The sequence below is a fragment of the Pelecanus crispus genome, chromosome 1 (genome assembly GCF_030463565.1).
Source record: "Pelecanus crispus isolate bPelCri1 chromosome 1, bPelCri1.pri, whole genome shotgun sequence".
Lineage (NCBI taxonomy): Eukaryota > Metazoa > Chordata > Aves > Pelecaniformes > Pelecanidae > Pelecanus > Pelecanus crispus.
This window is the reverse complement of record NC_134643.1, coordinates 188061271-188086969: the sequence shown is the minus strand read 5'-3', so window position 1 is coordinate 188086969 and position 25699 is coordinate 188061271. Positions and strand designations below refer to the sequence as shown.

Below are 25699 nucleotides of genomic sequence, written 5' to 3'. Positions count from 1 at the left end.
ATTTTCCTTTCTCTTTTGTTCTCATCCTAAATAAAGTTCCCGTATCCTCATCTTCTAATTTATCTAGTTTCACTGCTTCTATTCTTTTATTCATTCATTTCTATTTTCTCTGTATATATTCACCTTCTGGTTATCTGCTCTCACTTTGTGTTCTTCTGGGCTACCTGTTCTGTTTCTCAAAGGGAAGAAGCTGATGAAATGTGCACTTTTTCATCTTTTCTGCTGTCTCTCAGGTGCTAGAGATCAGTTGAGCGGCAACAGATTATTCATTTTTATTTCTCAGAGGTATCAGAATGAATGTGTACTCAGCTATAACCAAAATGTGATGAAGTGGTTTGGTTGGTTGGTTTTGGTTTTTTTGTAGTGGTTTGGGTTTTTTTTTGGGGGTGGGGGTGGGGGGGTGGGGGGGGGGGTGGTGTAACACAAACTGCAGTATGTATAGGAGGATATGCTGCATTTTTTAGGTAACCAGCAGATAGTGATGTCCCTTGAGGTTGTTACGTTCTGATTGTACCTCTGTTTGAAGAAGCTGTGTTCCTCGTTACTCTTTACAAAGTGGTTGCACTTGAAATGTACTATTGATACAACCAGGCAGCGTTTGAAGCTGGCTGTTTCTTTCTTCAGAACGCTTTGTGAATGAGACCCTGCAGTACAACGTGTGAAATCTTATCTGGACTCCAGAGTATGTTGGAAGTGACAATATTTGTGATTATGTTTGTGTTTGCTGCCCCCCCCCCCCCCCCCCCCCCCCCGTTCTCATTCACTTCTTTTCCATAATTGGTATCTCAGAGGTGTATGAAGCACGGCAATTGTTTCTTTAAAAAAGCCATTTTTATCATGCCTTTAGAATGTACAGTACATGAGTGATAGAAATTGAACATGAGTGCCTTATCAAATTACACTTTCTTTTGCCTGGGGGCATCTGTTAGTGTATCTAGATATTACAGTGTATTTGCTTCATGGTGTTAAGTTTTGTCTTTTCTGTTTTGCATATATAGCTGGAAGGGCCTTGTGTTCTGCAAATACAGAAAATACGCAACGTTGCTGCACCAAAGGATAATGAAGAATCTCAGGCTGCTCCCAGAATGTTGCGTTTACAGATGACCGATGGACACACAAGCTGCACAGCTATAGAATACAGTAGCATGTCAAAGATAAGGTGAACAACTTTCTTTTCTAAGTTTTGCCTTGATACTTAAGTATGCTTAAAATAATGGAAGTGGCCTTAGTAATATATGGAAAAATTGCTTTCAAAACCAAGTTTTCTTCTCAAATTTTCTACATAAAGGAGAACCTTAAATTCAGCATGCAAAGATGTATATGAATGTAATTTACAATAACGTCTACGCTGAAGTACATAATAGAAGAAAGTGAATTTTTGCAGCTGTCTGCTGAGTCGAAGTTGACATGGCACGCAGCGTTTTGGGTATGTGCAAACTTGAGCCAAATTCCCAATTTTTAGTCGTAGCAAGATCTTTTGTCTGACTTTGGTAGCAGGAATGTCACAGGCCTGACAAACATAATTTAATGCAACTAGTGCTGCTTTACCGTGGACAATGCTTTAGCTTGGATTGAATTAGTGAATATTTCTTCAGTTAAAAATGAAGGGTAAGAAAGCTAATCACTGTTGAACATGGGGATTTTTTGTGCATTTGGTTATGAAGATCCTGAAAACTAGCTCTAGTGTTTAGTCTCTGGAATCATGGTGTGCTTTGCCCTTCACTTTGGATTATTTTGATTTAAAAAAAATCTTCTTCCTCTGGTTTTCTCTGCTAGCTGCAACAGTTAGATAATACATATATACTTCATTTTTAAGCGTCATCTCTTACTGTTAAACTGCTCCTTCTGAGCAGGAGCCAGGTTGCAGTTTAGAGTTATGCTGTCTTAAAAGGTGGAATACTTAATGATATTTTAATTTTAACTTGAGCCAGCAGAACTTGGAATATCATATTCCAACGTGAATATAAAGAACACAGAAAAGGAAAGCAAACAGGCCTCTGTGTAAGTAGATTCTAGATCACAAAATACTTAGAGTACCAAGTAGAAGACATACTTTGAAAACTTTTAGATAAAATCTCAAAAATGTCAGAGAACTCATCAGTCTGTAGTAATGATGTGAACTCTTCTTTCAGGTAACATTGTATGAAAATTTAATTTGTGTTGTATGTGTTTGTTTCGGGTTTGAAGTTGGGCTATTAACCTGGAATAATATGCTGTTTCAGTACATAGTGCTTCTTTAAATAAATAAATAAAACCCACAGATTATTTTTAAATTAAAATTCTTCATGACTAGGGCTTCCTTTTACTCCTCCTCCTCTTTGCATAATTTACATTTTTTTGCCATGTTTCTTGTCTATTTTATCTGGTCTCATTTTCTTTGCTTTTATCAGAACAATACCAAAAATCCATTAATATTGCTAAGGTTAATGCCACTGGTGCTGAAATTGGCTGACTCCACTGTGAATGTTCCTCACCATGTGGTATGATCCTGTGATTACGATAGCTTTAGCGTATTTTAAAGAGGTTATTGTCACTCAGCTGAAAGGTTATAACTGACTGCGTCCTGTTTCTCACAGTAAGATTCGTAGTTTCCAGATTGTGCTGCTTCTCACATCTTTCCATTATGGGTTGGAGATGTGTGATTCTTTTATGCATCTGCTGTTGTTTTTCATAGCGTAGATTCACATGAAAAGAAAGTAAGGTTCCTCCTTGTGGGAGTTGACCACAGAGAGTATCCATATGTTTTTAAATGGCAGAGTAATGACAGAAGAAGCACTACAAGATGCATGTTTTTTAATATTTATTCTGGGACAGTCCTGGTTGTTAGTAATGTATAGAAAGCTTCTTTTCTAACAACTCTTTGTTTTTTTAAGTTAAATGTCTAAAACAAATGAGATGATTAACCATCTGGAGATCCTCTATTTATTAACTGTAAATGCATCCTAGGATGAGGAACTTAAACAACTGACTTTGAGACATCTTCTGTTAGTCTAAACAAATCACATCCTTAGTTTGGTATTGTTAAATTGGATTTTAACCAAACAGACAATTTGCAAACATTCATCTTTGTTAGAATCTAATTTGCAATATGGCATTTTTGTGTAATGAATGGGAAGTGTTCCAATAAAGCTATTGAAAAGTGCTGTGCATACTGAAGGAATTATTGTAAAAGTTTTTGATGCTAATTTTTTTATTGTGAAATATGACAATGGTAGAAGTATAATAAGAGTAGAATTTTATATGGTTTTGGTGGCAGGGTATTAATAAATGTTTTTGAAATATTTGGCTTTGTTTCTACTTCTAGCCTGAACACTCCACCTGGAACAAAAATTAAGCTTTCAGGAATTGTTGAAGTGAGAAATGGATTCTTGCTGTTGGATGACAGTAACACAGCAGTTCTCGGAGGTGAAGTGGAGCATCTTATAGAAAAGTGGGAATTGCAAAGGGTGAGGTAACACCACTGGAAATGCTTGTCTGACAGGATGCATATTACATTTAATGACATCAAGCTTAATGCATTGACTGTGAACTTTCATACAAGCTTTTAGAACTTTACTGTCCCAATATTTTTAGGGATGCAGCCAAATACATGTGAATCAGTTTTATGTATGATGTTGCAAATGAAGAAATGATAAGTGATCTTTGCATAGGAACTGATTCCTTTCATAGTCTTCAAGGACTGAAAATATTAATCAAAAGTATTAAATTTATTTTAGTGCAGTCATGGGTGGTTGCTTTCCTAAACAGTGTGTTTGGTACCAAAATATTATGGAATGATGCTTTTTACCATTACAGTCTGTAGACTATATTTTTGAGGGGAAAAAAAAAATATAGTAAGAGTATGGAAAGCATTGAAGTTGGTAACTGTAAGTATGAATTCTGTATTGCAGATTTCACCAGTGCTTGATGTAAATTTGTGATTAGAAAGACAAATTGGAGGTTTGAAAATCTTTTAACAGGCCACAAATGCTTGTAAGCCCCTTTCCTCTGTTTTAGCCTGGTTCCTGTTGCAATAGAACAAAAGGTGGTGCAGGAAGACTTTCATACATTTTCTCACAAGTGAATGGAAGTTCTTAGGGAAGGAAGTTGTGCCTCAGCTACAGTCCCAAATACTTACTGGATCAACTATCACTACTACTACATACACACATCTCTCTACTTTTACATCCACGTCTCTGAGACAGAGTAGCTGCTTATAAACACAGTGGTTGTTTCTGTGTAAAGTACTTCTTTTATTGTTGCTGATGCTAAGTTTGGCACAGCTGTTTTTGTTATGGCTAGCCTTCTTCAGCAGTGGTTTGCGTTTTATAGATGGGAGCAAACTGGACCGAACTTTATTTGAGCGTTTGAGTTACACAGTGTCCACTCTAGCAGAATCTGTTTGGCATCCTTTTTGTGCTTTTATAGTTGAGGGTTTTTTAAAACATTCCTGGTTGCATGTTTGATTAAAAAGAAGGTTCTGGGGCCAACAGCAGAAACATCCCATTTTTTATTCATATTTAGTATAAAGTCTTGTGAGTTCTCTCTCCAGTTAAAAACCAGTAAGTTTTAAGATTGATGGGGACGGGAGAGAGACATGTAGAAGCAATGCATTCTTAAGAATGCCGTCTAATTGGTAAGAGAAGGGTCAATAGAATTCGTTAGCTTTATTGGTGATATTTTGGACAGTCTGTTTTCATGTTCCTTCTATCTGGGCTTTAACAAATAAATGTTGCTTTATAAAAATTAGTTTGGTTTTGGTGTCAATGTCAAGAAATAACTCGGAGCATGTTCTGTTTACAAGAAAGCAAACCATTTAATAACCATTGGCATGCTGCTGGCTACAGCTTTTAGCACTTGTTGTTAGCCAGTTCTGTTGGCTTTATGCGATATGTTTAAAAGAGAGGTAACTAAGTTTTCACTGATTTACTGTGGTAAGATAAAATATAGAAAGCTAACTATTGCCTATTGCTATCCTCTCAATTCTCTGGTTCCATCTTGCGATTTGTGAGAGTATCGTTTTCTTTTTCTCGATGACCAGCTCACAGCACATGATTAGGTTCCTGGCATGAATGTGGTCATGTCAGAAAAGTTGTGGGTGACAAGAAATCAGTTTGGACAGGTGAACCATGACCACTGGAAACTGTAGTTCCAGTTCTATATCTGGACTGACAGCTAGACAGACAGGGCTCAAACAAGTCTACAGAAGCTAGGTGCTACTTTGGTAGTAGTTTCCTTGTGAAGTCAATGTTTCTGTCCTGTTCAGAAAGCTTTACAGAAGAGAATGGTTGGCAAGGAAGATTGTCAATTCTCTGAGATATTTGAGCAAAGGTGTTGCCACTCCTTGTCTAATATTGCCACTGAAGCTTACATGAAATGCTGAACTGTGTTTGCATAAAAAGACAGAAAACTTCTATTTCTGTGACTATTTCAAATTACTTGATTTGAAGCCAGGTTTTTTTCTCTCCACTACAAAGTCTGAGAAGTGTTAATTGGGCTTCCTGTGTAGATGATGAAATAAGTTTCTTTTATACTTGCTAAAAAAGTTAGTGCTATTAAGACAAATAATATTACAAAACTTTAGAATTGAAGTTGTTTTATCACTCTTAAATTATTGCCCTTGTACCTACCTGTCGGTTTCTAGTTGCATAGTTGCATTACCATTTTGTTCCATTCAGAATGATGCTTGAAACTGCTTTTGGGAGGAATCAAGTTTTAATAATTAAAGACTTGCACTACAAATACAGTGTATGTGGAATGAATGCAGTATTATCATACTGCATGTGGAATAAATGCGGTATTCCCTGTAGCATTCAATTTTATCTTAAGGTAACTCTTACCTAGCAATTTCAAATGTCACTGTTTAAGTGACAATAAATAAATAAATAAGGAGTAAATGAGAATGTTACTGTGTGATCTTTTTTCTAGACTATTTAGAAATAAAAGGTAATGTGTTATAGACTTCCTTAGGTGAGAATACAGTTCCAAACAATTATTGCTTCATAGTGTTCCTAGTCTTCTGGTGGTGATTGGTGTTTCACTCAGTGAGGATGAGTATCTGTGAGATATTGCTGGTACCCTCCTTATGAAGGAAGAGTACTTTGTATTGCTGTTAATCAAAATATCAGGCGATACATAAGTGCAGGCTGAAGCAAATTTTGCTGAGATGATTGGTGAGACTGTTTGGTAGGCCCTTACATTTTTAAAACATAGAATCTGTCAAATTGCGGATCATCTAAAAGTAAAAAGTTCTCTAGTATACTTAATGATTCTTCTGTTTTGGTGAAAGTGAGGCTAAATATTGAAGTTACCTGATGAGAAAAGGGAGTAGTTTTATCTATGCTTTAAAATTAATATTAAAAAGAAGTGTGAGGGTATAATAGTATATAATATCTAGGAATTCAGTCTCGTAATGTAAACCTTTGTTTCTTAAGAGATTCGCTAGGAAATATCTTTTTAATGTCACAATCCAAATACATCAGAAAGGGTAAAGAAAGCATATTAAATGTATTTATAACAAAGTTTATTGTAAATGATGGTTACTGCTGTGCTACAAGCAAATTCAATTGTAAGTTTAAAAATATTGTTCTTGTTGCCGGTGTGCTTTTTATTCAGTGCAAAGTGAAATTTAATTTCCAAAGCAGTTGTTCTCGCTTCTGAGCAGACAGTGCTACCTGAGAAGAAAGTGTCAAGGTTGTTATTAACCATTAGGCAGAGTTCTTTCATTCTGGATAACAATTTTATGCAATAAATTGTTAGGATTCAAAATCCATGTAGCTAAATGTTGGTAATATGCAGTCAATTTTAAGTGCTTTTCTGCTATTTGCCAAATTACATGTTTGAGCAGTAGTTTGGAACAGTCTTTTTCTTGTATGTGTTTCCTTGATTCTGATTTGGGGAAGGGGGGAGGGAAAAAAAAAAATGTGACCTTAAACTTAAGCATGTTCTTCCTGATTGTAGGACATGGGGAATTAACTATGATCAAATGCTCTAGTTCTTAGGCTATCATATAAATATTTTTATTATACTTTGATTCAGTGCTGGAGTTCATTCCAGAATTGCCTACATTTCTCTATATGCAAACAAAAAAAAGTGTAGTGTTTATTGGACCTAGAGTGCCTACCCTGGGGAAGCAAAGCAGTTTGGCCATGAAATAATTGTTGCACTGTGGTGCTTCAGTTAATAGATATGGGAAGGTATGAGCGTGCTATAGTGATCAGCCCTTGGTTAGCTCATAATTCGAAGGCAGTGCTTTAAGTGAACTGATTGAAACTAAAGCAGAAAAATTATGATTTCTGCACTTCTAAGTGCTTTGTTTTGAATAATTTATTGAATACTTTATCAGTGTTTTTCGCTCCAAGGCATGAGGAAAAGGATTTTTAATTTTTTTTTTTTTCACCCTTGAAAGGAATTAATAACCATAAATGATTTAGAAAATGGTCTTTGGTTCCTAAATAAAAGTAGTTAACTTGAAAAGAGTGGACCAAAAGTTTTGATTTGGGTATTAGTTAGCCAAATTAATCTCTTATTTTAAGAAATTCTCTGATAGTGTAATGGCTTAAAGCGTATTCACGTTTATACTACAGTTCTCACATGATGGAATTAAATCAATTTTACATCAGGGTAATAAATATATAGGTAAATGTCATATATAGCCTTAAGTAATTAAAACTTTCTCTGCCAGTGGGGAGTAGTAAATAATGTATGTAATCATCTGTGACTGTCATACTGGGGAAAAAAGGGACAATAAGAAATGAAGATGATAAAACAGGTGCGTTATAGGAAATAGAGTTTTGAATCGTTTTAACAGCATTAAGGACCTGTTCTTCTTCCTTATTCCACTTCTGAAACCAAATATTTCTGTGTTATATGAAATAATTAACAGGTAACCAAATGTCGATTCCAGTGAATTTCATTCTCTTTCAGGTTGCTGCTGTTCTCACAATATGTAAAGAAAGAGGGAAAAGTGCATCAACTATGAACAGATATTTTAATTCAGTGCTTTATAAATTCATGTTTTTACTGTTGTTGGTGACTAGTAATTTGTATTATTTTAGAATGCTTTGTTTTCAGGCCTAGGTCACTGATTGCCTGATTGTGACTAAGAGTTTAGAGCACTCCTATAGATATTATGTATCAGTAATTGTTATGCTTATTGTTAGGGTCTTAGCGATCCAAAGATCTGCTGATCAATTTAACATACCTACCATACTTTTCATAAGGCCATAGGGGAAATTTCCTAGTGGCACAGTATTTTGTTTCCAACAGTGGCAAAAAGAGATGGTTTTTAGGGAGAGCACACACCTTGAACTCTTATACAGCCTTGGCATTCAGAATTGTTGTGTTACGTTTTATCAGGATATACAATCCTGACTGATCCTTTCAGTATTTGCTTATGAATATCACAGAATGGTTGAGGTTGGAGGAGACCCCTGGAGGTCATCTGGTCCAACCCCCCTGCTCAAGAAGGGACACCTAGAGCCAGTTGCCCAGGACCATGTCCAGGCAGCTTTTGAATATCTCCAAGGAGGGAGACTCCACAACCTCCCAGGGCAACCTGTGCCAGTGCTCGGTCACTGTCATGGTAAAAAAACAAGTGTTTTCTCATGGAATCATAGAATCATTTAGGTTGCAAAGGACCGTTAAGATCGTTGAGTCCAACCATAAACCTAACACTGCTAAGTCCAACCACTAAACCATGTCCGTAAGCACCACATGTACATGTCTTTTAAAAATGCTTCCAGGGATGGAGGCTCTGCCACTTCCCTGGGCAGCCTGTTCCAATGCTTGACAACCCTCTCCTCGAAGAAATTTTTCCTAATATCCAATCTAAACCTCCCCTGGTACAACTTGAGGCCATTTATCCTTCCCTTGCACTAGCACTCACATTTGTGTAATGCAGATTAGGGAGCTGATCCATGTTAAATGCAAACCCCACCAAAAACTAGAGAGAAACACCAATAAAAGACAAGTTTGCAGCATGATCAGCTGCCTGAGTGATCCCACTGCAGACACCTGAGCAGCTCCTGGGCAGGCATGTGAGCCCCAAACCACAGCAGCTCCCACTGCCATGTAACACTGCTCTCGTTATTTTTAATTAACTTTAGTTTCAGCTCTGATAGAAATGGTAATCTTAACTGATGTTCAGAGGGAACCTCCTGTGTTTCAGTTTGTGCCCATTGCCTCTTGTCCTGTCACTGGGCACCACTGAAAAGAGCCTGGCTCCATCTTGTTTACAGTCTCCCTTCAGGTATTTGTGTAGATCCCCCTGAGTCTTACCTTCTCTAGGCTGAATTGGTCTGATCCCTTTTTGAACATGCTGAAACTGTATGCCTTTACAACCTCTAGTGGCAGCAAGTTCACTAGGCACTATGTAAAGAAACATCTGCTGCCTATTTGTGTGCTGCTTTGTCCTGTTAGCGTAGATTTTGGTATGCAACAGAATTTTCTGCATTTGCTGTATGTGTTGCCTTCATGATTTTGCAAATTTTCATCATTTTCTTCATCTCCCTGCCATTCATCCAACCTTCTTAAGTGCCCCAGGATTTTAAGTATATATTTATTTTTTTATGCTTAAAATGTTTATCTTGAAAGTTTCATATACTTTCTGAAATAGAGACATTTATCATATACTCTGTTTTCTGTTTGCAATTTATTAATCAACAATTTTCTTTTACAGAGTTTAGCAAAACACAATAGGAGTAACATTGGAACGGAAGGTGGCCCTCCCCCTTTTGTACCTTTTGGGCAGGTATAGTGTACTTCTCTTTTTGTCATCTCATAAAAAAACCCTGTATCATGACATGTAGGGGACCTGGTTCCAGTGAGATAAAGGCTATGAAAACACCTTAGATCATGATGACTTGGAATTAAAAAATGTGCCTGTTTCAAAAACATTGCATTGATCCCATCATGCTGTTGTGCCAATTTATATTGAACGTTTTTTGTCTCAATTTCAAACTTAAAATTTTACTTAGTACGCGTAGTCTTTGATTCTTCCAGTTATATCTTGTAGACACTGACACAGTCTCTTCTTAAACACCAAAGGTATTTGCAAGAATCGCATTAGATACATCATGAACTAATCTTAAAATTTAAAAGTCATTCTTTTGGACTTTCTAGTGAACCAGAGGAGTGTGCTTTCAGCAGACATCTAGATGTCCTAGGTGTAGATTTTTGTGATCATATTGTTTAGATAAAGTTGTGCTACTCTAATGGAATTCTACTCCTCCCTACACCACCACCCCCCCTCCCCCAAATGAGAGTAGGCAGAAGAGTTAATTAAAACTTTCTTTTGCATTTTCAGAAGTGTTCATCTCATGTGCAAGTGGATAGCAGAGATCTTGATCGCAGAAAGACTCTGCAAATGACAAATACTGTAAAAACTGTTGTGGACAATGATGAATTTGAAAAGCAGAGAACAGCTGCTATCGCAGAAGTAGCAAAGAGCAAGGAGGTTAGAATGCATGTGTTGCAGCATTTTTCTTACTGTGATTTACCTTTTCTTGTTATTTTAAGTATTTCCTTCTTAAATGACAAATGCTTTCTGATGTTTGGCTGCTTATAACTCTACTCATGTATCTTGAAAAAGATGAATCAAAAACAGAGTCCTTTTGGTTTGATGGGTATGTTCTTATTTTCATAAAGCTGATAAATGTATCATAGTGTTTCATTGTAGATATGATTTTGATTTGATACCACTATTAAAAAATGTGGTTTTTTACAATTTAGCTAATGAAATTTAAGTGGTAAATACAGGTTATCAATTTTCATCTGCTTTTTTTCGATTCTCAAAACGCCATGATTCCCTGCATTATGTCTGAAAGAAGAGCTAGGAAGTTTAGTTCTAACGTGTCAGGTCTTTACGTCCTCTCTTGGTTTTCTTTTTAGTTTATTTTTCAAATTTGCTTAGTAAGTCGTAAAAAATAGAATTATATACCCTTTTTACAGCCTCATTTGGGCATAGGGGAAAAAATCACCTGCCTAACAAATTCATCTTTTTTGTGTGTGTAAATCAGTACTTTATTTGTTGGTGCAAAGCATAATCATAAAAAATTCACCTGCATCAAATTTACTACACTTTTTCTACTAGCTTAGATATTAAGGCTTATTTTCATAAGTCCTGTTTACTGAAATGTTATTTTTGTCCTTATCTAAAGACCAAGACGTTTGGAGGAGGTGGTGGTAGTAGCAGAAGTAATCTCAGTGTGAGCGCTGGAGGGAATCGAAACAGGGAACTCTTCCAGAAAGAGAAGATAACAAAACCTGAGGGAAAGAATGAAGGTGTCTACCGAGAACTGGTAAGGTGGAAGACTTAAGTGGAACCTTAAAAGTGTACTACTAAAAAACAAAGAACAAATGTAACAAAAATAAAACCAAAAGACCCTGAGGAATAAGGGCTTTCCTTTCAGTTTGTGTTTAGAATACTTAGGGTGGTTTTGTACCTTACTGAGATAGTCATGAGTTTCAATGTGATTTTTGTTTAAAAAAAAAAAAAAAAAAAAAAAAGAAAAAAGTTGTCTTACCCAGTAAAATTTAAAACCAAGTCCTCACAATAGTTGTAGTATATGACATTACAGTTTAGTTTTATTTTCTTGTTTAAATAAGCTTAACAGCTTTGCATGTTAATATTTATTAATTCATTTGAGGCAGGGAGACTTTAATCCTTCAATTTCAGCACATTTAATAATATTTTAATGTAGCTTTTCTTCTGAATTAATATTTATTTTAAGAATCTGTTTTAAACTATTTCTTTGACATTGAGAAAACTAAGTGGTACTCCGCTGTTTAAAATAACAAAGTAGAAATGCTTTTGTTGTGACATGGGAATGTCATGCTTATGTGGTCACAAGTAAGGTTTCCTTTTGAGTAAGGTGGGTCACGATTGGAGAATCTGAACTGTGCCCCTTAATCCAAAACATCACCTTCCAGTGTATTTCATAACTTTATACTTACTGAGAAGTGTTCTTTGGGATCACTGCATTGAATTCAGTGGGTATAAGATGACCAGTCATTGAAGGTTCTGTTTTGATTACTTCACCAATCTAAAAGTTTATGATGGAGGAAGTACTTGTTGTCAAGAACAACTTGGGAGAGGAATTTCCAAGTGCACAATAACAATTAATGATTCTGATTTGAGTGATGAAAGCAGACTGAAAGAGGCATCGCAACAACATAGTAATTCCGTAAACCAGAAATAAAATATCCATTATAAACATCACTTATTTATTGTTGAATATTTTCCACCTTATTTACTTTTACCAAAGGTTTAACAGTGAGAAGAAAAGAGATTTAGGAACAGTAACTGCCTGTTGTAATTCTATTTGTATAGTATGTGTTGTCATCTTGCAGCAAGGAGAGCCTCCAGCAGTGCTGCCTTCAGCACTGTGCTCAGATATGTCAATATAGAATTGTAGAAACACAGGCTGGAAGGACCTCAAGAGGTCCTTTAGTCATCCCTCTGCCTGATGTAGCACCAATGGTACACCTTGTCATTCTTGACAACTGTGTCTTGACCTAAATAGACTTTAAAAAAAAACCCAAACAGACAAAAACTCCAACAAAAAAAAAACCCACAAAATTTGGGTAACTGTTTAAAGCATTGTGTGTTCTGTTTTTTCTCTGAATTGCAAGAAATTCGTCTTGCATTGTGCTGTAAAATGGCAGTACTTCCAACTTATCGAAACTTAGTATTATGTCATTTAGCATATCTAGGTGCTGTTTAGAAGAAGCAAATATGAACCCACTAAGCCTACATTGAAAGCCTTCTTTGCTTTTAAGTAATGATTTTTAGATCTTAAAGCAATGCATAATGAGTTTGTTTTGTCTTTTTAGAATTGTGACATCAAGTAGGTTTGTTGACTTTCATGTATATTGTTGACTTGTGTGTATACTTAGAAATGGCTAAAGGTTTTTAATCTATCTGGTGTGTTACCTTCTGAGAAACCTGAAGCACTGTGTCTTTACCTACAAAACAAGAAAGAAAGAAGCAGTTTTTCCTCTTTATTTGTAGACAGACAATAGATTGCAGAGGTCAATCATCCTGCTCTTTTAATAGTCCTTACAGAATACGTTTTCTTTGTCTTTCCAGTTTTGTATATGAGAAGCAGGATTTGTGCTGTGTAAATGAAGTGGAAGGGAGAGTTTTTGACATCCAGAGATACTTAAGATACTATCTCCTTTCTCGAACAGTCTTTGTATCTGGGAAACTGCTGTTCCCTTGGGTCTTAAATTGTGACCTATCTGAGATTATTTTCTTTATCTATAGCTGAGAGTACAGGCACTGTATATATGTCTTTATTTCCTGCTGGTCTTTGAACATAGCTGTCATGCACAGATTTTCAGCCATTGAAAGGAGGTGATGCAGCAGTAACGGCTAGAAGTTCTCTTCTCATCCAAACCAACTATTTACCTACGAAGGGGAGAAGAGTGAAGCAGATTTGCTGAGGAAGTATTTCCCTCCGTTGGACCCTTGTTGCCACACAGAAGAATCTAGGAGAATGGCTTAGGGGAAGAACTGTTATATTCTGTCATTAAAAATAAGACGTTATTTATGCAACCTGAAGTCAAACTCAAGTGGGATGATGATTCCTGGTAGACACTGAGGTGTCATGTTTCTACCCCATTCATCCTCAAAGACCTTTTAAATTGCTATTCCTTAGTCTTTGGGCAGTTCAATCAAGAGTATTGTTGAGTTTGGGACTGAAGAAGGCTACATGAAAGCATTAGAGTTAACATTGCTGAGCATGTGGGAGTTGTAGCCAAGCCCTGCGAAGTCATGTCTTGCCCATTACAATGATTTTTGCATAGCTAAGCATAGTTATGAAAGCTATTTGAGTTGTTATGTCTTATGGTTTACTGTATTGAGGTATCTCTGAATTGAGATAGCAACCACAAACACTGATATTGTGTCTCTGCCCCCTAAAGGAGACCTGCTCATATCTGTTGTCCCAGAGCACAGTGTGTAGCTGGAATTAAGACAAAAAGTGAATGCATTAAAACACCAGGAGAAATGAGGAGTGGCGAAATGACATCATAAGACTGTGGAAAGCAGGGGAGAGGAAGGGTTAAATGTTATTTGTCATAGAACTCTCATACAGTTGTAATTTAAATCATTCTAGCAATAAAAGTTCATGCTCTTTTAAGTAGTGGGAGAAAAAAGGGGTAGTGTATGTTAGAGGTTAGATTCTGTGGGGTTTATTCGGGTTTTTTTGTTGTGGGTTTGTTGTTGGTTTTTTGGGTTGGTCGGGTTTTGTTTTTGTTTTTTTTGGGGGGTTTGTTTTTTTGGGGGGGGATCACAGTATGGCTATTTTGGAACCTGTAGACAAAATGTTACAACTCCAGTTAAGAATGTATTTGGTTACAGCTGTTGCAGTAGATGGATAACTGGCATCATTTTGGTTGAGTGTGGGACGAGGAAGGACAGAGGGCCTCATCCCATTTGATGTTTAGTCCATGTAGGTCTGTCCGCACTGGAGGAGGCAGTTCTTACTTGAGTGCTTTAAAGCACAGCAGAGATATAAGGTTGTTTTCTGTAATTAATGCTCTGTGATTCCTGCTTTGCCTTTTTGTCATCATGCTCTATACAGTTTAGAATAAGAAAGCCTGTATTTCTGCAGAGGTAAATTGTTTGTATTTCTTTGCTTTCTTCTACAGAACCTTTAGCAACTGTATTTTCTCCATGTTTTAAGAAGTGTATAACTAGGTTTTGTATTGTCTGTAAAAGTTGTGAAAGGGTTCAAACATGAACAAATGGCTAGTTTTCATACCAATGTTACTTTGAGGGGCTCCTCTTAGTTTTCATCTCGGAGAAAGTATATTAGTCTGTCATACTATTCCAGTGTACAGTGAAGGAAGAGGTAGACTAGGGGAATTTGTGCTTGAAACTGCATAATATTAGAACTGAAAGCTGATGAATTAAAAATCATCATAATAATAATATTAAAAAACCCCAAACCTCTACTAGCTGATTGTTTGGACCTAAGAGAGATTGGATGTGAAGATTTTATATAAAACTGAAATATTTATCATCAGTGAAATATGAAATAGTGTTTCAATTAATTATTAATGAAAAAATAAAGTCAAATCTGGTGTTTTTATAGAGTCTCTGTTGTATCTTATGATTAGTTCTTGTGCACCTTTTATTTCAGGTTGATGAAAAGGCTCTAAAACACATAACAGAGATGGGTTTCAGCAAAGAAGCAGCAAGACAGGCACTTATGGATAACAGTAACAGCCTAGAGGCAGCATTAAATTTTCTTCTGAACAGCAGTAAACAGAAACCTATTCAGGGACCACCACCTAGAGGTAAAACTTGCAAAGAAATGTCTTAAAACAGTGTTTACGAGCAAAGGAATTTGTGTATGGTGGATTACTAATGTAGTTACAGAAGGGCATATATGCATGGTTTTTTTCCTGCAAATTAGAATGTATTGGAAACCTGAAAGCAAATGCTTAGAAAAGGCCTCTGTGTATTGAGTTGTCAAAATTTCTGAAGTCATAGATTTGAATATCCTTAAATGGAAAATATCTATATCTATTTTGTCTGTGATAGAATTTTTTAAAGCTAGAAAATATAAATGTTTTACAAATCAAATAAAGTGTGTACACTTTTTTTATTTATTCCCCACTCACAAATAACTTCTGATGTTTACAGGTAAAGGGAAGGGCCGAGGCCGAATAAGACCTGAAGATGAAGAAGAGCTAGGAAATGCCAGACCGTCTGCACCAAGCACACTGTTTGATTTCTTGGAATCCAAAATGGGTACTCTAACAGTAGAGGGTAAGTTATTGATATTAATGTATCTGGAACCAATATTGGACAGTGTTGATGGAATTCTTTTTCCTAACTTTGTCATCTAAAAGGTGGTTCCTAGAACTTCCTCCACAGTAGCCATAAAAAAACCCAAGGAGTGCTAGAGAGCTATTCATCTGCTTTTGAAGAAAGGTCAAATAAATCACATTGTGGTTCTTTGTTCTTCCATCTTGATTATAGAAGAGCTTAGGGTGTTTGTTTCAGGCTTAGATGTCTAGAAGTCAGTAATTTTGAAATAAGGTGACATAAATCCCGGTTTGTTAATCTAATTTGATAAAGGCTCTTGCGACTTTGTTCAGTGTTGTTCAGAAGTAAGTAAAGAAAAAAGCCATAACCGCAGTCCTCCTTCCTCAGCTTATAAACAGCATGTTTTACGTGCTGCCCAGTTAAGAGTTTAGTAGTTGTGGTAAGCTTAATTGTTTTTGTACTCCCTCTACCTGGAGGGGGAAGAAAATTCTTTTTCACTGCTGTAAAATACTAAACATCTGTTCTCTCCAGGTTTTCCTGTTTAATAACTGTAAGGACTGAAGGAAATGTAGGATTTTAGAAAGAGGGAAGCCAAATATTCTGTCAGATTTAATGCAAAAGATCAGGGCTTTTTCTTTAATTTCCTTTTAGTTACTTTGCTGGCTTCTTAAGAAGCCCTGCAAGAATGTAGTCTGTGCATCAGGATGTCTGTTTAGGCCTAAATCGTTCAGTACTTTGGAAACTTTGACAGATGCATTAAAAGAAAAAAAGAGGAAACTCCATACATCCTGAGGTCTCTAGAGGCTGCTGTAATATTAAAGTAAAACTCTTGGTAAGCTGAGTAATAAATGGAGATCATTTTTCTTTTGGGTATGGCCTTGGAGGTGTTTGAGTGGTGAACATGAAATGAAAATATCTGCTTCCATTATTTAACATGAAGGTTTTGTGATGGAGTTGTAATTTTTTTCTCCCTATAAAATGACACTTTTCACAAAGGGTGAAAAAAAGGTCATACTAGTTTATGTGAACTGTTTGATGTTTTGGAGTTTTCTAAGGAATGAGTGCATTTAAGGAGAGACTGTGTTTATATGTAATTATTTTTTTAACTTAAGTTCCAAAATAGTCTTTGTCAGCTGTTAATAATGGACTCTTGTTTTGTGTATTTTCACTGGATTTGGGTTTTTTTTTTTTTTTAGAAAAAGGGAATATGGAAAAAGTGGAAAATAAGCTTGTAGTAAATGAAAGTGAACACGTTGCCCTCTTGGGAAAGGTGTGAATGGCTTTAATGTCAGCAGGCACCTGCATCTGAAATACAAGTAGAACACCCCTAGTTAGTCAAGTGAGAGATCTTTTGTTGAATGTATTAATTCTCTTTGTAGCTTATATGTATTAAAAATGTGTAAATATTTGTCTTTTTTTGCTATAGCAATGAATTTAAGGTTAGTTGTGTTTGAGAGTCATTACTGAATTAGAAATGAAAATATGAAGCCACGTATACTCTGTCAGTGCATCAAAACCCCAGTTTTCTGTGAGAATTATTAGGACTATCTGCTTTCCATTAAATGCATGGCATATTTTCTTTCGAGAGTTGTTATTGTTAGATCGTTCGGACGTTTGAAGCTGCGCATTTACAGTTGCTACTTGCATAAGCAGTGTAGCATTTTGCGTTAATGTGTTTGAATATTTTTTTGCAGCCTGTAGCAATTAAAAGTCAGCATATTCAGGTGGAAAGAAACACAGCAGTGTAGAAATCCAGTTTTTGGCACTGTACAGAGGATGCCTTTATCCAGAAAAGAGGAAGCAGCAGCAGCGAAAAAGGGTACATGTTTTGTCATAGAAAACTTGGCTCAGCAGATGGGCTCAGGAGTTAGTGAACCTGCTAGCAAACTTGGGTGTCTTGCTGCTGCTGGTAGAATTAGATGCACTGTGAGCCATTTTAGAGTTCACTAAACGTTTTTATGACATGCTAAGTTTTAACTATGAACAGAAAGGCATTTGCTTATAAATGTGATAGCTTATAGTTCTTTTGATAGCAAATACTTTATTGTTGCTGTACCTAGGCTGAGTTTCATTGCAACAAGTACCTTTTTTGGCCTGCAAAACAAGTGATTTTAAATAGGTAGATATCATTTTATATTTTAGTTAGGTCTAGTCTTACTAAAACAGTTTGTAGAAAGTGAACAAGAAAGTTAAAGAGTTCCTTTTCTTATGTATGTTTTTTATAGTTTATTGTGAGTAGCCACAGATTTATGGCTTCCTTTATGAAAGGAAGCTAGTTGTAGATAGGACATTTCTAGCATAAGTCTTCAAGGAGTAATGGTTTTAAACTAAAGGAGGGTAGATTTAGACTGGATATAAGGAAGAAATTTTTTATAATGAAGGGTGGTGAAGCACTGGAACATGTTGCCCAGAGAGGTGGTAGATGCTCCATCCCTGGCAACATTCAAGGTCAGGTTGGATGGTGCTTTGAGCAACCTGATCTGGTTAAAGCTGTCCCTGTTCACTGCAGGGGGGTTGGGCTAGATGACCTCTAAAGGTGCCTTCCAACCCAAAGCATTCTATGATTCTATGTTTCACTGTTTTTTTCATAAATTTAAAATACTTAAAGCAAATACCTTTCAAATACACAAGCATTCTGCATTAGCTGGTACGATTTTGTAAACTGTTTAGGTAATGAATATAATCACATTTTCAAAAGCATGTGTAGGGAATGATGCTTGAGATATATCTTTTGCCAACTCATTTTGTTTACCAAAGATGAGTTAGACTTCTACAGTGAAAAGAAATGAAAACTGTTGTAGTGTTTTTCTCTCACATTACAAACATTGATTTGTCTTTGGATAAGTTTTGTGCTTATATTGAGAGATTAGAGAAAGCTTTTATGTGTGACTGAAAGACATTTAAAAGAAAAATAATAGAAATAATCCCAGTGGGATGTATGCCTCTCTTATTGTCAGTAATTTTATAGAAAGTAAGTAATAGTAATTTACCAAGAATTGTAAAATGAGTAAATTGCTTCTTTTAAAATGATATTGCTGATTGATAGTGTTTTCTTAGGGGGAGTTTTATGATCCTTTGGGTTGAGTACATGTATGTAGCCAACATACTGTAGTGTAATAAAGCATAGTGTTATGTGAGCAAAAAAAGAAGTTATATTAGTATATATACTTCTGTTTATAATCTTCAACATTGTGTTTTAAAGTAAATATGCTTTGATTTTGTGTATTTTTTGCCTCTTAAATAAAAATAAAAAGATTCCATAAATGTTATAAGAAGAAAAACATAATTCTGTGAAAACTTTGTAAGGTCTTTGTACTCCTTCAGCTGCCAAAATGTCTGGCATATTTCCTAACATGACACTCAAGGTTTTGGGTTTTTTGTGTTTTAACACTATGTTGGGATTTTTTAGCATTCTCTGAAAGATCAATATGTAATCTGATGTATTCCTGAGTCATGCTGTCCTGGTTTTGCCTGGGATAGAGTTAACTTTCTTCCTGGTAGCTGGCATAGTGCTGTGTTTTGGACTTAGTATGAGAAAAATGTTGATAACATGCTGATGTTTTAGTTGTTGCTAAGTAGCGCTTACACCAGTCAAGGACTTTTCAGCTTCCCATGCTCTACTGACAGAGAAGGCTTGAGGTGCACAAGAAGCTGGGAGGGGGCACAGCCAAGACAGCTGACCCACACTGGCCAAAGGGATATTCCATACTACATGACATCATGCTGAGTATATGTGGCTGGGCATCGGTCAGCAAGTGGTGAGCAACTGCATCATGCATCACTTGCTTTGTATATTCTTTTATCATCATTATTATTATCATTATTTTCTCTTCCTCTGCTGTCCTACTAAACTGCCTTTATTTCAACCCACGGGTTTTACTTTTTCTTCCCCCCCAATTCTCTATCCCACCGGGGGGCAGAGAGGGGTAAACAAGTGGCTTTGTGGTACTTAGTTGCCAGCTGGGGTTAAACCACAACAGTCCTCTTTGGTACCCAATATGGGGCACAAGGGGTTGAGATAACACACTCTGCTCAGATCTGTTGTTAAAACAAATTTTTTATAAGCATTTATTATATTGGTTTAGTAGTTGTCGGTCACAATGTTGATTTATTTGCTTTCAGAGTTGTTGTATTTGTTCTCAGAGTTGTGTTATGTAACACCTTACTTGCCATATATACTGTTTATTAATATTTATCTGTTGTTTATCACCTCTGGGAGATGGATTAAGGTTATCGCTTTGCTGACTGTGTAACACTGGCTTATGGTATGATAAAATTATTGGTCATGAGATGAATCTTGTATTTGTACTCAGCATTGCCATCACCTCTGTACTTTGGGAGCCATCTATCGGAAATTATTAATAATTACACTTCTTACTTAGAGCCAACCTATGGGGGGGACACCTTCCTCCATCATCTCTTCTCCTCCACACTAATTAAAATAGCTCTTGAGAATTTTGAATATCCTTGGGATGTTCAAGCCAGCATGGTCCTATTGTTGTGTCTCCTGAATGTTGTTCAGGACTTATGTCTCCTGAATGTGTGTCAGCTCTTGCTTAGGGTTAAACAACTATTTCAGAATACTGCGGCTACTCCAACCATCATGACAGGCACTGTGGCTGAACCAGAGAACCAACCTGTGCTGGTATCAGTTGCCCCCATACACACGGAGAAATCTTGGAAGTGAAAGTCAGCTCGTTTAGTAGGGGATGAAGAAGCTTTTCCTAAGAGGGCCATCATAAGAACAGGAGGAGGAAGAGGAAGAATTCTGCACTTCCCCCTGCGGTAGATCTCGGTGGGAGGGTTCCTCCTCTTTGTTGGGGGGAGAGGAAGAACTCATAAATCAGATGGTAACCACCCGATCTCTGTCCCTGAGTGAGCCGCAAGATATGCGAACGGATTTCAGTCGTCGTCCAGGCAAGCACATTGTCACCTTGCTGCTCCGATGCTGGGATAACAAGGCCAGTAGCCTGGAATTAGAGGGTAAGGAAGCCAAGAAGCTGGGATCCCTTTCCAGGGAAAGGGGGTATTGACAAAGTGATTGGAAGAGGGGCGCAAACCTTTAGCCTCTGGAGGCAGCTCCTGTCAGGCATGAAGGAAAGGTGTCCCTTCAAGGAGGATGTTATATGTCACCCAGGCAAGTGGACCACGAGGGAGTTAGCCGTGCTGGATGTGATTTATGATGACCTGGACAACAAGCAGTTATCCAAAGGTCCAGATGAAGTCAGGTGCGCACGACCCATTTGGCAGAAATTTGTACAGAGCACACTGTCATTGTATGCCAACTCATTGGCAGTAATGACATGGAAGGACAGAGGGGGACAAACAGTGGATGAATCAGCTGCTCAACTCTGGCAATACAAAGAAAGTCTCTCTTCCTCCCTATGGGCCTGCATCTCAGCTGTGGAGAAACTACCAGACGTGCTAGCAGAGAAACGGTCCCAGGAACTCCAACAGTTCAAAGAGGCTATGTCCTGTTCCCCACCTGTACAAACAAGTATCTCGGCCATTAGAAGTAAGCATTCCTGTGCTCAAGAGGGAGGATATAGGGGATACAGCATTCTCCTAAGGAAGCTGCTGGCTCATGGCTTAGGCAGGTGTACTCTTCGCTGGGTAAAAAACTGGCTGGATGGCCGAGCCCAGAGAGTTGTGGTGAATGGAGTTAAATCCAGTTGGTGACTGGTCACAAGCGGTGTTCCCCAGAGCTGGGAATGAGTGGCGAAAGCACCCCGTTGTGACGGGCCCAGAGGCTCTGTCCATCTTTGGCATAGACTACCTCAGGAGAGAGTATTTCAAGGACCCAAATGGGTACCAGTGGGCTTTTGGTATAGCTGCCTTGGAGACAGAGGAACTTAAACAGTTGTCCACCTTGCCTGGTCTCTCAAAGGACCCTTCTATTGTGGGGTTGCTGAGGGTCGAAGAACAACAGCTGTGAATTGCTACCACAATGGTGCACCAGTGGCAATATTGCATCAGCCGAGACTCCCTGATTTCCATCCATAAGCTGAATGATCAACTGGAGAGCCAAGGAGTGATCAGCAAGACTTGTTCACCATTTAACAGTCCCATATGGCCAATGCAAAAGTGTAATGGAGAGTGGAGACTAACAGTCTGAATGAAGTCACGCCACTGCTGAGTGCTGCCATGCTGGACATGCTAGAACTTCAATACAAACTGGAGTCAAAGGCAGCCAATTGGTATGCCACAACTGATATGGCTAATGTGTTTTTCTCAATCTCTTTGGCAGCAGAGTGCAGGCCACAGTTTGCTTTCACTTGGGAGGGACATCCAGTACACCTGCAATCAACTGCCCTAGGGGTGGAAACACAGCCCTACCATTTGCCATGGACTGATCCAGACTGCACTGACACAGGGTGAAGCTCTGGAACAGTACATCAATGACATCATTGTGTGGGGCAATACAGCAGAAGTTGTTTTTGAGAAAGGGAAGAAAATAGTCCAAATCCTTCTGAAGGCCGGTTTTGCCATAAAATGAGGTAAGGTCAAGGGACCTGCACAGGAGATCCAATTTTTAGGAATAAAATGGCAAGATGGACGCAAGATGGACGTCAGATCCCAATGGATGTGATCAATAAAACAACAGCTATGTCCCCACCAACTAGCAAAAAGGAAACATTAGCTTTCTTAGATGTTGTGGGTTTTTGGAGAATGCATATTCCAAATAACAGTCTGATTGTCAGCCCTCTCTGTCAAGTAACCCAGAAGAAGAATGATTTCAAATGGGGCCCTGAGCAACAACAAGCCTTTGAACAAATTAAAAAGGAGATCGTTCATGCAGTAGCCCTTGGGCCAGTCCGGGCAGGGCAGGATGTAAAAAATGTGCTCTACACCACAGCTGGGGAGAATGGCCCTACCTGGAGCCTCTGGCAGAAAGCACCAGGGGAGACTCGAAGCAGACCCTTAGGGTTTTGGAGTCAGGGATACAGAGGATCTGAGGCCTGCTATGCTCCAATGGAGATATATCGGCAGCATGTGAAGGGGTTCGAGCTGCTTCAGAAGTGGTTGGTACTGAAGCACAGCTCCTGCTGGCACCCCGACTGCCGGTGTTGCCCCTCTACACATCATGCAACTGATGCTACGTGGAGTAAGTGGGTTACACTGATCACACAGCGGGCTCGAATAGGAAACCCCAGTCGCCCAGGAATCTTGGAAGTGATCATGGACTGGCCAGAGGGCAAAGATTTTGGACTATCGCCAGAGGAGGAGGTGACATGTGCTGAAGAGGTCCCACTGTATAATAAACTGCCAGAAAATGGGAAGTGATATGCCCTGTTCACTGATGGGTCCTGTCATCTCATGGGAAAGCATCGGAGGTGGAAAGCTGCTGTATGGAGTCCTATACGACAAGTCGCAGAACCTGCTGAAGGAGAAGGGGAGTCGAGTCAGTTTGCAGAGGTGAAAGCCATCCAGCTGGCTTTAGATATTGCTGAAAGAGAAAAGTGGCCAGTCCTTTATCTCTATACTGACTCATGGATGGTGGCAAATGCCCTGTGGGGGTGGCTGCAGCAATGGAAGCAGAGCAACTGGCAGCGCAGAGGCAAACCCATCTGGGCTGCCGCATTGTGGCAAGATATTGCCACAGGTAGAGAACCTGGTTGTAAAACTCCATCACATAGATGCTGGCGTACCCAGGAGTCTGAAGTACCCACATACCCACAGGCCACTGAAGAACGTCAAAACAACCAGCAGGTGGATCAGGCTGCTAAGATTGAGGTGGCTGAGGTGGATCTAGACTGGCAACATAAGGGTGAATTATTTATAGCTCGGTGGGCCCATGATGCCTCAGGCCATCAAGGAAGGGATGCAACATATAGATGGGCTCGTGACCGAGGGGTGGACTTAACTATGGACAGTATTGTACAGGTTATTCATGAATGTGAAACATGCACTACAATCAAGCCAGCCAAGCGGTTAAAGCCTCTGTGTTACGGAGGATGATGGCTGAAATATAAATATGGGGTGGCCTGGTAGATTGGTTATATCACGCTCATACAAACCTGCCAAGGCAAGTACCATGTGCTTACGATGGTGGAAGCAACCACTGGATGGCTGGAAACATATCCTGTGCCCCATGCCACCACCCGGAATCCTAATCCTGGGCCTTGAAAAGCAAGTCTTATGGTGACATGGCACCCCAGAAAGAATTGAGTCAGACAAGGGGACTCATTTCCGAAACAACCTCATAGACACCTGGGCTTTTCGGGGGCGGGGGAGAAAGACAAAACAAACAAAAGCCAAAAGATCAACTTGTTAGCATTTTTGAAGAGTTCAGAAAGTGTTCTGATTATTTTTTGACAACATTTTTTTTACTATTTCTGCCTCTCTTCCTTCTGAAGAAGTACTAATACATGTTCTTGTACTTTCTGTTATTTGGAAGTCAGTGGGCTTTACATTCGTTGCTCAGTTGCATTTTGTTAGTTTTTATCTTCTGTACTGAATGTGTCTAGCCTGTAGAATTGTGCCTCTGTTTCTATGACAGGTTTACTTTTATCTTGCAGAGTCTATTTCAGATAGTTCTTTGAAGAAATAAGTAGGCATATGCTGAACTGGAGGCTTTTTGTCTCTTCAAAGTTTTTTTTTTTTTTTTCTTTGCTAAGTTTGCAGTCAGATGAATTTAAGCACATCTTAAAAATTGTTTATTGAAAGTGTTATTTTCTGCCATTTTTATGCCTCTCCAGTTGAAAATTATCTCATCTAATTTCTTAATGATTAGTTGTCTTAAGTTCTGTGCAAACTGAGATGATGTGTTAACAATGTTTGCAGACTGGTGATGGATCAGCAATGATTATACTTACCACTGTGAACTCCTTTTGTCATCAAGTCTGCATCCAAGTGTTTGCAGAAAACAGGATATATATTACTCGCACCTTTTTCATTTCAGTTGATCCTGTCAGTTACTAGCAATAGAGACATATAGTTGTCCCTTAGTATTAAAAAAGTAGTGGTCAGAAATGAAAGACACGTCAGGGAAACAGCTAGAAACAAGTCAAATATGTTATATAGCCAAGAACAAGGTTTCTTCATTGATTTTTCTGCATAGTAACTGTACTAAGGAGAGCCCAGGCAGGTAGGTTTTTCTGCATTTATATGTAGCATAGTACAGCCTCCATTCAATATAAAAGAGGGTTGTTCTGCAGTATTTCTAGCCCCTTGCTGTCCCATATGGCCTCTAAAATCCCAGTTTGTGTTTTAGATATTCAGAGCGATGGCCTTTGTATAGGGATAGTGGTTTTGAATAAATGAGCACACCCCTACTATTACACTAATGTGTATGATCAGTAGCATATGATTACCTGGAATGGCCATATTTATCATTATCGCAAGCATTAGCCTTCTATACCCTTCAGGCAGATTGTAATTTCTTCTAAATGACTGAGAGTCTATGTGGAAGCAAAAACAAAAAGCACTTTTGCTGAACTGAGGTAAATACTTTTTAACTCTGTGCCATACCACATTTTCTTCAAAAATTGCTGATGTGATCTGGGGAGAAAGTGTCTGAAAGGAAGAATTGTTTCTTTCCAAGCACACAGAGGATTGATGTGCTTTTCTCTGTGCATCCCTCCTTGCTTTTCTTATCTAGCATTTCTAATTGCACCTGAAACCTCAGTACTGTTGAGAATTTCTAAATTCACTTCTGGATTTGCAGTAACCAGGCTAAATGGTTCCGTTTGTGAACAGCAACTGCAGGACAGTTGTTTAATTTGTTATCTTTGATTTGGTACCTTTTCACAGTTGGATTTAGACAATGTAGAAAAATATTTATGAATTGAAATAAGTTTGTATTTTGCTTAGTAGGTACTTCTATTCCTTTTTAGAGATAAGACAGCACATTAAGCTTTTTAGCCAAAGAAAAAGTTTGGTTGGTTTTTAAAGAAGTACATATTAGTTAGAATATAGTAAGGTGTTAGTCTTTTGCCC

The 25699-nt window shown here is 38.0% G+C and overlaps 1 protein-coding gene across 3 annotated transcripts in view; it reads left to right on the top strand.

The window, feature by feature from the left end:
- TDRD3 (tudor domain containing 3) overlaps positions 1 to 25699 on the top strand; it is a 118624-nt gene that overhangs the window by 56863 nt on the left and 36062 nt on the right. For 2 of the 3 annotated variants that reach the window (XM_075727944.1, XM_075727937.1), the window contains exons 4-10: positions 999 to 1159; positions 3305 to 3446; positions 9659 to 9730; positions 10286 to 10435; positions 11139 to 11279; positions 15129 to 15285; positions 15635 to 15760. In XM_075727944.1, the coding sequence (XP_075584059.1) occupies positions 1086 to 1159; positions 3305 to 3446; positions 9659 to 9730; positions 10286 to 10435; positions 11139 to 11279; positions 15129 to 15285; positions 15635 to 15760 (862 nt within the window). In that variant the 5' untranslated portion in view covers positions 999 to 1085. Of the gene's footprint in view, positions 1 to 998; positions 1160 to 3304; positions 3447 to 9658; positions 9731 to 10285; positions 10436 to 11138; positions 11280 to 15128; positions 15286 to 15634; positions 15761 to 25699 lie in introns of those variants that run through there. The other variant, XM_075727929.1, reaches the window with a different exon arrangement.